At 41.9% G+C, this 12,121-nt stretch overlaps 1 protein-coding gene across 1 annotated transcript; it reads right to left on the bottom strand.

Annotated features, from left to right (window-relative positions):
- Positions 1 to 937: 937 nt before the first annotated feature.
- On the bottom strand, positions 938 to 5,559 carry LOC308174880 (tyrosinase-like; the record flags this gene model as incomplete). Its single annotated transcript, XM_080549990.1, has 5 exons — positions 938 to 1,149; positions 1,441 to 1,622; positions 2,212 to 2,359; positions 2,841 to 3,057; positions 4,735 to 5,559. 5 exons carry the CDS (start codon positions 5,557 to 5,559, stop codon positions 938 to 940), a joined length of 1,584 nt encoding a protein of 527 aa, XP_080406116.1.
- Between the last annotated feature and the right edge of the window lie 6,562 nt (positions 5,560 to 12,121).

A 12,121-nucleotide genomic window follows, 5' to 3' on the forward strand; every position in this document is an offset into this window, starting at 1 on the left:
TGATTGTTTATTTATTTATTTTAATCTTCGCGCCATCTAGTACGGTGGCCGACAAGGGCAACACCCCCACATCTAATGGCGCACTTTTCCTTAACTTGTTTACACATTGAATGCTCGTTTTAATATTTATTTTTATTGGATCTGTTTTTAGCCATTAATTGATGATACTGTAGGCAAAAAAAAAGCACACCGTCATGTAGGCCATCATGTACAGCCAGACATAACAGCAACGGTACATTCATTTATTAGGGGCCCTCAAACCTGCAATATGAATTTGGTTGCAATATATCAGGTATCCTATATATCAGTATATAGACGAAACATTGCATTTGGACCAAGAATGCCATTGCACAGTTTCAAATTATGCTTTATTGTATTCCAAACATGTAGGCTGCAAATACAATGACTATTCAAGATAATAATCCCAAAATAAATGCAATCAGTGTTGCTGTACTGTAACATCTTTGGAGGGTATTTTCTATTGTCACACTATTGTGCCATCTTTTCTGTATCCTATGAGATTGAATTATTACAGTGAAATCAAAGGTTCGGAAAACGACTGTATCCTCCTCATTGACACCAAAGTGCCAAAACAAATGTTTCACAGCTTTCGCTCCTCACCCTCTCTGCGTCTCCTCTCCTCACCTTCATCTGCACAGTATAGCTACTGGTCTGAAAACATGTCAGGTGTAACAGCGGAAAATAAGCTACTTTATTTTCACAGCTTTATTGAGATGTGTTGTGTATGTTTCAAGTTTCAAGTTTATAGTTACGTCACACTACACAAGTGTAAGAGAGTAAAATCCTTAGGCTTCAGTTCCTGACATTGCAGCACAAGACAATAAGGCGATAAGGCATAATTCAAGATAATAAAAGAGTGACAATAGTACAGGACAAGGGCCTGACATTATGCCTGTGTGTTGCTTTCGTCACATCTTCATATGGTGGTGTGGTAGTCCTGTGTGTCACTGTCGACGATGAGGGGATGTCTCTCAGAGAGAGGGAACATTCTCAACCTGACAGCAGTCTTGGCAACCACAGCCACAATCATAGCAACCAGGGCCCCCAAGATCCCTGCCCCTAGTATCCAGGGCCATGCAGCCCGCAGCTGTTCCAGGTAGGGGCCCATGGACTCGACTAGCTGCTGGTCTGGGGTCAGAAGAGAGACAAAAGGAGAAAGGAGAAAAGAAAGAAGGGGGGATGAGAAAGAGAATCGAGGGGAAAGGGGAGGAGAGGACGATGTAGTAGAGAGAGATGGGAAGAGAAGAAGCGAAGAGAGAAACAGGAAGTGGAGTGGGTAGCGGTGAAGAGGAAGAGAGTAGAGAGAGAGACGAGTAGGGGAAATAGATGGAAAGATAAATCATCATTTACTACCCCTCCTCCATGTATGAAAAGGTTCAATGTAGAATTGAGTCAGTCAGTCAGACAGGCAGCACTTACTGGGATCTAGCAGATAGGAGTATTCATATCCCAGGTCCTTGCTGGAGATGAAGTATTCTCTGTTCCTGCGGAGGGGCAGGAAGGGCACCATGTTGTAGTCTCTATTGTGTCCGATAGGAGTGTTGGATTCTGGGTACTGGGACGGTGCCGGACGATGCCTCCTCAGCCACTGCTCATATATACTTAGTAGAGAGAGGGGGAGAGGTTATTGTGTGTGTGTGTGTGTGTGTGTGTGTGTGTGTGTGTGTGTGTGTGTGTGTGTGTGTGGATGGAGTTAGTGGCACATATCACTAATGGCTGCCATACGTACAAAAGCATGTCCACATTCTCAAACTAATTGCTAACAAAGTAAGACATTTTACCTTTTTTTTATTATTATTTTACATTTTTGGCATTCAGCAGATGCCTTTATACAAAGTGACTTACAACAAACAGGCATGTAGGCAGTTAGACACGCATCACCCATCAAAAGTAAAAATTCACAAGCATTCCCATGTTAGGACAAGTTGGTTAATGTGTCAAATCCATCTGACATTGTTGACGAAACCTGAGGAGAGGTGACCATATTTGGAGTGACCTTGCATGGAGGAAACCTTTTCTACAAAACTGTTCAAATAGATCCTAGTCACATTTATTAGTGGCCTTGGCTTTAGGTGTCAGCTTGTAATGCTTTACTGTGCACCCAAATAAAGTATTCAAGTGTGTGTGTGTGTGTGTGTGTGTGTGTGTGTGCGTGTGTGTGTGTGTGTGTGTGAGTGTGTCTGTTCCCACCTGTCTACAAAGGAGTGGTGCAGTAGGAATATGGGGTCATTTGCAGACCCCTGCACTGATGACATGGAGCCGTTCATGAAGACGTGGAGAGCAGCGTGCATACCCATGCGGGGACTACTCCCTTGACCAGTCTGCGGGTCCCCGAAACCTGCAAAACCGTGGTTCTGGGTGAGTATCAAGCTACAACCTGAGAGAGGAGGATGGGGCTACGCAAGAACAAAACCAAGAGGCCGTCCTCCTCAGGCTGACAGGGGTGGATGTTAAAAGATTCATTTCACCACCAAGACACTTTTAATTAAAGCCATTTTCATCAACAGTAAATCAACTCACACATTGTGAGAGACTTATGACCGACTGCACAGAATCCGTGCAGAGTGTGTTTAAGTGATCGGGACTGACTGGAAAATGAGGTGAGATGAGAAGTGAAGAGAAGAGAAAAGAAGAGAATAGATAAACCTCTAGGTGTGCTCAAAAGAGGATAGAGGGAATGTCAGTGACACAGAGGGGGGAGGGGGGGTAAAGAATAGGGTCTGGAACCATGAACATGCATAGCCTTTGGTACCCAGGGATCTAGGTAGAAAGGCCAGGTGTTGGATTTGGAATTTGGAATTTGACCACGGTCCAGGTACCTTCTAGGGTGTTCCTAAAGCTCATGTTGGCAGTGCGGTCCATGGCTCCTGTGTCATAATCGGGTAGACTGACCGTGAACTCCACCTCCGCTGCTGTCGGTAGACGTTCAACAACGTTGCGGTTGTGGTTTCCAGGGTTACGAAGTAACGGCCCCTCCTCCCTGCCATCACACAGCACCCCTCTGATATCGTAGTCTGGTGCCCGTGAACACATCACCTACACACACACACACAGTAATGAAAACAATGTGTTTTTCTGACAACACCAGTTACTTGCTAATGAAGCCAAAATGTTGCAAGTTTACAACTCATACAACATCATAATGTTCCTCTTGCAGCCTACAGGTGGTCCATATTTCAGGATAATCATATCAATAACTCTACTCCATTATGTCCTCAAACCAAAGTGGCTCTCAGATGTCGATGTCTGCTGCCTTCTAGGTTCACTGAGGGTCTGAATGATGTGGGACGTGATTATGCCGGTGCACACTTGCAAATTAATGTTTTGAGTGTTCTTGCACGCATACAGTGTGCGTGTGGGCGGTGGGTGTCCCTACCGTACTTGACTGGGAAGGCAGTAATACAGATAGAATCTAATTATGAATTTAGAAATAATGTTCATTTAAATTAATCCCAAACGATTTAATTGTCTTGTCTCCGCAGAAAACAATACTGTGTTATTGGATCTAATATCCAATGCAACCCTCGTACAGAGAAATCTCAAGTGTGCGGCCGCCCACGGTTGCTGGTACGTCGTGGAGACGTGCTCGTGCTGTGTGTGTGTGTGTGTGTGTGTGTGTGTGTGTGTGTGTGTGTGTGTGTTTGTGTGTGTGTGCGTGCGTGCGTGCGTGCGTGGGTGCGTGTGTGTGCGTGCGTGTGTGAGTGTGTGTGTGTGTGTGTGCTCCTGCGTGCTAATCACAGGACACGCTTAACTGCAAGAACCTAAGGGGAAGACAGACACGAGGAATACCGTTTCATCTCCCCACTCCTGCACCAACTCATTCACTGCAGTCAGGTTTTGTCATTTTTAATGATGAATAATTGTGAATATTAATTTGTTAGTTGATTCGTTTTTTGGCCTATGTTTTGTGTCCGTTTCCATGATGTTCTGGGACATGGTCCACATTAAGGCCCACATATAAACTGGTTATCTTACAATAATCAAATGATTGCACTATATTTGTCTTTTTTGATCATTTGGTATTTTCAAGTTTGGTGAATGTTTAACCTTCCTCTTCTGTTGACGGTCAAATCTGACCGAATGACTTTGTTTGGAATCATAAATATTGTGTTTTTCATCCCATTGCCTCAAGACCTTATGTTATCCTCCACCCTAGGCCCCTGAGCATATACACTTGATTGCATTGAATTGCATTTTGGGGGATTTATTGAACCGTGTCACACCTATGATGTTTCCGGTCAGAATTGACCGCCATAGGAAATGAATGGGTAATAAAAAAATAAATAAAATCAATACATCCCATACATCCCATACAACAATGGAACGGGAAGAATCTCAGCTACAACACTAACTAAATAATGTCCATCTCCAGTACACACATCCTACATGGCAGGCATTTGTATAATATACAGTAATGTACAGTAAACACTATCTTTGAACTTGCTGCAAAATTATAATATGAAATTAACCCCTGGTGTCATTCTGTCTGCCACCCCTTGATTCTACTTGCTTTGACAGTTCAAATGAGATGTCAACCAACCATCAAAATTGGATAAGGGGTTCCAGAGATATCACTGTGCAAAACACACTGGTACATTTTGACCGAAAGTAGCAAAGTTGGAAAATGAAACAAACCGAAGAGGAAGCCATAATATAGCTTTTTGTCTTACATAATGTAATTGAATGATCTCACGGTGTTATGGTCAGACTTACCCTCCAGGAGGAGAACACCGAGGCCGGGCTGATGAGGTTGCGGTCTTCTGGGCTCCGGTCACCCATGAGGTCGTCGGTGCATACGTCACAGCCGCGGGCATCCCGCCAGTCCCAGTACGGGATGGCGAAGCTCGAGTCCCCGGTGAGCTTCCTGATCTCGTGCTCCCAGTGGAGCATGTACAGACGGTGCCACGGGAGAAAGGCGGGCGCCCAGTGGGCAAAATCCACGTCGGTCCACACATTACCGGGCCCTCCTAGCAAAGCGTTCCTTGAGACATAGTAATGGATCCACACGAACACGTCATACACAGTCACATCGGTAAACATGGGCTGTGAGCCGTTGTCCATCTCCCGGTAGGTCCCCGTGACGATCACGTAATCCTCGCTCACCGTGTGCTTGGCCAGATTCAGGTAGGAGATGAACTTCTGCCTCTCGGCCGCCGACATGTGAAATATGTTCCTCCTCAATGACTCTCTCCTCACTTCACAGTTTACACCAAAATACCCAAACTTGCAGTCTCCGCAATTAAAGCCCATGTAGTTACCTGCGCACTGGCACGTGCGGTTGTAGAAGACCGTTGGCCACCTCTCCCTGTCGTCTAGCCCAGAGAAGGGGTACTGCGGCCCGTTGGGCAGGTCTGAGACCCCCGCGTCCTGGCAGAACCCCCGGCCAGAGTGGGCCCCACAGGCCGATCCGTCCCCCTCCCAAGCCGGGCAACATTCCTTAGACCGAAAGGCTTCCTCGGTGACGCAAAGACGGGGGAATTGCTGATATGAGGGCCCTGCATGGCACAGAAAGAAGCTGATAATAATCAATGGCCACATCGCGACATATCACAACGCACACGGCAGCCCGACGACTGTAGCCTTTAAGCAGAGGGCAAAGTGTGAGAGCGGGTTAAAATATAGTCCACAACGTTCCCCTACTGTAGACCCCTACATTTCTCCTCTCTGTTCAACCCCCCTTCTTTGCTCTGGTCCCGAGCAGTCACATGCCCAGTAACCCTGGGGTGAAGCTTATTTCATGGGCGGTTGGTTCACAAGTACACACACGTGTTCTACTCTGATATTCTGATGTCAGGGTCTTGTGGTCATAGTTGACCCTAATGAATTCTAGTCTGTTGTATTTTGTTGTAAGTTGTAACCCAATACAAAAGAATGTCACTTTCAATTACATGTTTTGGGGATTTATACTGATTATTATTTCCTGTAATTTGCTTAGGTAGCCTATTAGTTATATTAGAAACCAGGTTTCCCCTCTGGCCGCATAAACAAAGGATTCTCAGTTAACAGCGCTAACTGTTATTGAGTGGAAAATTAACAAGGCAAGCCAGATAAATCATAAACACAACAGACTTAAAGATAATGAATACGCTTTCCGAGTAGAATGTTTGGCTTATTCAACGATATCCCTTTACTGCATTAAGCCTACTTTTTGTTTAGTTTTGGACTGACTTATATAGCCCTAAGTATAGTCTAGTAAAGTCAGTCTAGTGTTGCACAATTAGGCTATTGTTGTAGATTGTTTAAGAATATAGCCTACACACATGGACGTAGCCTATATTTTGCGAGGGGATGCTGCCTAAAATGTCAAAAGAACATGTTTTGCTTATCATCTGTTAAGCAAGCTATTCAGGTGACTTTTTTAATGAGAGAATGAGGTAGTGGTTATTGTGAGTGAAAGGCATGACATTCCTGGTAAATGGACACAATGCCTATACACACACACACACACACACACACACACACACACACACACACACACACACACACACACACACACACACAAGAACATGACCTCTGTGTAAACTATTGATTGCGCCGTAAGCTATACCATTCCAAGAAATCATAAGTCTAAAAAGCACAAGATTGCGCATCACAGGATCAGTCAGAACCGACGCAGCCGCAGCCAGAAAACAGATCTGTGTTCTCTGAGCTCCAAAGTCCAAAACTCCGTCGTCCACCTACCCCTAACCCCGGTCAATGTCAAATCGCCCACATTCAACTTTTTGAGCATTTAAAAATACTAAATATGGATAGATAAAGGAACCACAAATTATATGTAACTATATCTGGGAATAAACATGTCATATTCTAAATGTATTATTTGTGTTTTTACGGGTTTGTAATTCTTCTAATATCCAAATTACCCTGATGAAAGACTGCTGAACTGCATAGTGGTTCCCTATGCAATCTAGAGGTGGAACATTTAACTGTGACATCGTTAGTCCTGGGCATATAGCCCCGAATGTTTTATGAATAGCCCCGGATCTCCGGATCAATTAATACAAACTATTTTTTTATTTTTTATAATAGACATTGTAACATTTTTAAATATCAATAATTATGTACACTTTTTCAAAATTGTATTGGGTGCTTTTCCCAACCGGAAGTCGCAGTGGAGCTAGATGGAGCTGGTTGGAGCTCAGAGAAGCCAGATAGAGAACAGGACGCACAAAACCTCAGTACAAATTACTTAACGGAGGAAAGCTATAAGAGATAGTCTTAACAAAATATTCTCTGTTCAGTTCACTATTATAGGGTGGGAAATCACTACGGTAGGCGTGAGAAATAAGCATAACATTAACTTAATGACCTGGTAGCAAAGTTTAGCTTCTTCAACGGTGTTCCTCTATTGCATTACTTGTTGTTTATCAACCCCCAAATGGGTATCCTATAAATACAATGTTCTAGTGTTGCACAATTGTTGTAGGCTATACTATTTGTTATAAAGCAATATAGCCTACACATTAATCAGGAAGCATAATGAATGAATGAATGAATGAATGAATGAATGAATGAATGAATGGTCTTTATTGTCATTGATATAGTACAGGTACCATACAACGACATTTGGGAGGGGGGGCTCCCCTGGTGCTAGTTTATTTTTTATTTTTATATATATATAATAATAATAATAATAATAATAATAATAATAATAAAAACAAGAAGGGAAAAGAGCTGATTTACATAAATAAAGGCTATGTACACTATCCACTATACCAGGGGTCGGCAATTAGGTTTGGCCTCGGGCCAAACATTTTTTGAGCCACTAGATGGCGGGCCCGATTTTTTTATTTTATTTTTTTTATTTTTTTTTTCCTAACACCAGGGGAGCCACCCCTCCTAAATTTCGTTGTTTGGTACCTGTACTGTAGCAATGACAATAAAGACCATTCATTCATTCCATTAATTCATTCATAAGTAATTGATTGTTAAAAAATGTGACACATTCTAATGCTTTGACTTTTCTTTCGAAAAATGTACACATCGCTAGTCAACTAACACAGCTTGTTTTGTGAGCCTGCTAACAATGTAAAGTAGTGTTGTAGTTAACTAGGTAACAATGTAAAGTAGTGTTGTAGTTAACTAGGTAACAATGTAAAGTAGTGTTCTAGTTAACTAGGTAACAATGTAAAGTAGTGTTGTAGTTAACTAGGTAACAATGTAAAGTAGTGTTGTAGTTAACTAGGTAACAATGTAAAGTAGTGTTGTAGTTAACTAGGTAACAATGTAAAGTAGTGTTCTAGTTAACTAGGTAACAATGTAAAGTAGTGTTCTAGTTAACTAGGTAACAATGTAAAGTAGTGTTGTAGTTAACTAGGTAACAATGTAAAGTAGTGTTGTAGTTAACTAGGTAACAATGTAAAGTAGTGTTGTAGTTAACTAGGTAACAATGTAAAGTAGTGTTGTAGTTAACTAGGTAGCAGTCCAATCCATTACGTTGCAGTATTTTGGCTTGACTAGCAAGTTTGTGTTGTGATTCTCAACAACGTTGAAACGTAGTTTCACCCTTTTCCATAGTTTTGAATAATAAATGTGTGGACTGACGATGTAGCGCAGCCTAGCTTATTCTAATAATTATTTAACATACTTTCATTCTGAATGATTCCCCCCTCCTCCCAGACAAGGTCACATTATTATTGGATTGGTTGTTTGCCTGCCGGGTGAAGTTAGCTAAACATTTAACCTGCTAACTAGCAAGAGAAACATCATGTCACTCTCCAAAGGTGTAAAGAGGAAAGTTGACGGTGAAAACAGGGCATTTAAAGAGGAATGGACAGCGAACTATAATGTTCATCCTACCTGGTTTCATCAACGCAAAGCCGTTGTGAGACTCACATCTTCCGTGCTCACAATGTTCCCTTTCTATACATGCGAGTCGTCCTTTTCCTCAATGAATGTGATAAAGACGCACGAGAGGAATCGATTGATGCAAAAAAAAACTTGAGAACTGCCTGCGGATTAAAGTGACGTCCATATAACCAGATATCAAGCAAATACTGACCGATGGGAGATGCCACTTTTCACATTAAGTGAGTACCAAGCCTGTCGTTATTGTATTTAATAACCTAATTGTATTTTGTATATTTTGAATGAATGGCTCATTGTAATTATTATCCCTAATAGCGGGTTTGCTCTGTCGTTTCAGGAGCATAGGCCTATGCACCACCACCCCTCGCATAAGCGGATTACTTTTCTTTCTTTTCTTTTTTTCACCGATTTTGTTGTCAATGTTTTTCAGAATATTAAACTGAATTTGCTTTGTTACTGTTCATATGTGTGTTGCAGTCACATATACGTAAACATTACCTTTGAATTATTTACTGAGCTGGTGTTATTTTTTTCAAACCACACACGGCTATTTCAGCACTACACGTTGTCCACCTACTTATGATTCACTATGAGGGGTTCAGCGTCAGTGCGCTTCGGTGCACCCCGCTGCCTGATTGTCTGTCCCTGTGTCATTCACTCTCAACATGGATAAAAGTACAATAAGCATTATTCAGGTGGAGGTAGATTCTCTATTCGGACATTATAGGCGCTATATGTGGGACTGTCGGTCTGATATTGTAAAAAAAAAAAAAAAAAAAAAGTGGATTCTCCAAATATTCTGCTGGGCCAAATATTATTGGTGATGGGCCAGCAATGGCCCGCGGGCCGCCTATTGCCGACCCCTGCACTATACTATACAAATAAAACACTGTGCTGTACTCTATGCTATGCTATAAATATCCTAACAGTGCATAAGCCTAGAACAAGCACAAGACTGCGCATCACTGGGTCAGTCGCTGCCACAGGGCGCACGGAGCCCACCGGGATGCACACTATTATGGCCATGACAAAGGCTGAGCAATAGCCTGTGAGTTTGCTATAAACTCTTGGGGTGGTGACGTGTAAAATGTACCAGAGGGGGGCGCTGTGAGAAAGCTATAAGGTACCTTTTGAATAATTAGAATAAGACAGGATAATAATACACTTTTCTAAACAAGGTAACAAAGTTCTACTAAACAAGAAAAGAGATCATATAAATACATCAAATCCAAACAGAAAAATCAACATTAAAATAATAGGCCTACATGTAATTGAGAATCAGGCAAATCATTGAAAAAAAGAAGAAAGGAATTCAAACCGACTAATCCAGTAATATTCTAATATAACAATAGACAACAGTACACAATAATAGGCTACTTGAACATCTAGATACATTAACAACAATTGAATGCATGTTTAAAGAGATAGAGTGATGTAAAAGAAGACACAGTTTGTCAGTCTTATGTCCTCATATATATGTGGGGCGGGGGGGCATCTCTTTAGTATCATAATCGGTGGAGATTTTTAAGCAAATGCCACAATAGCGTATTAAGCGCACTATAGGCATATTGAGTTGTCAGTTGCCTTTGCTGAAGCGTACAGTCTGTGACATGATTGTGCGCTATACCGTTGAGGCTATTCTATAGGCCTTCTCGAAACATGTTACACATTGGCTACCTAATTGGTGGTGTGTGGCTGATGGAACAGTGCCAATATTGTGCGCAAAGTGTGCACGAACGCCTTTTTGGTAACACAGCCTATTAATGGTTGCAAATAGACTAGCCTACCTTATCATAAAGGCGCCAACCACAGATGAGCTCATTCTAATAAATAGGTCCACTTATTCTAATTGGCGCCAACTGTAGCAAGCCCCCTCTGCGAGACAGAGCGCAAGAGGCTCCAACGGCCGAGGGCGGGAAAGAGAGCGTGATTGAACGTCGTTGCCATGGCAAAAAGTGGATTGATCGTGATTCGTGGTGTACGGATAATGCCTCAGCTATTTTTGGGAATATAGCCTTCACGAGTTATTTTCTCCAAATATCGGATTGCCTAGTGAAAGCCCACATCTCTTTCAAGTGTGAATACATTGAAGTTTAATGCAAAGCCTACTTGTGTGTGGATCTTCGTGCTTTATATGGACCAGGAACATAGTCTGCTGGTGAAACAATGTTGTTTCAGATTATGCGAAGAGCCACTAGTCTTTACTTTGTGTTTTATTTGGTCTCTTTAATTGAGACGCTCGAAGTGCGTAAAACGAATTCCATGCTGCGTTCGCCTGAAGGTCCTGCATGCATGAAGCGTCGGTTGTCGGTAACTGTCGCCTAATTGGGAGCAATACCTTACCGTTGCATTTTTCTGATCGACGATTTACTGAGGCTTACCTTATAATTGACAGCAAGAACATTTCTTTCCCATGTCTGCCTGGATCAGTAAACGAAATGCTGACAAGAAGAAGTGCGCAGTTGAGTGTTTTATCAACGGAGGAGTATTTGAAAACCGAGGTAAAGTTGTCCAACATTTAACCTACTGTCAGTGTGGATATATATAGTCACACAATAAGGTGCTAATAGATGTATGCATGGTGTAGCCAATTTGATGATTGAATGAACAATACATATAAGTTCAACCTATTCTGGAACGCGTCCCGTTTTCTTTCATGAAGATATTTTATTGAGATTGTTTTTCACATAGAATCATTCGCTTTAGAAAAACACGTCGATCTCTTTATACTTCCTATTAATCAATTTAAGGCTAACACAACGTTATCAACAGTTTTGTTTGTCGCTGTATGGAATAAGGTTTACCCCGAGGACGCGTCAGTCTCAACCGAGTCGGGCGAGAAGTGTTGCTTTCAGCACCACGGACAGCGACAGACGCTAGAGGCGACTCGCGGATGGGTGTCAGAATTATTAAACGGACGGAGCTTTTTTATCAACATACCGATATCACCCGATATGTTGAACTAATGCTAATGCCACAGTTACATCATATATATACATTTACATAGTCTTTACTTTTGTCAACTGTTCCCAGATGAGTGACTGTACGGGCGATGGAAAGCATGGATCAGCCTACTTATTCTCCCACGTAAAATGAGAACATTTAGAACGATCGTTAGGTGACAGGGCTATTGGTTAGTTTTTTTTTTTATTATTATTATTATTATTGAACTGAGGTACTTTTTAAATTTGGGCTTATAAAAAAATGGGCCAGATTTAACTGCCTATAGAAAACGATGTATGTTTTAAAGCCTGAAAACATGAAGAACATGAAGAGTTCATTTTAAGGCAAA

This window comes from Nansenia antarctica (assembly GCF_963989245.1).
Source record: "Nansenia antarctica genome assembly, chromosome: 20".
Taxonomy (NCBI): Eukaryota; Metazoa; Chordata; class Actinopteri; order Argentiniformes; family Microstomatidae; genus Nansenia; species Nansenia antarctica.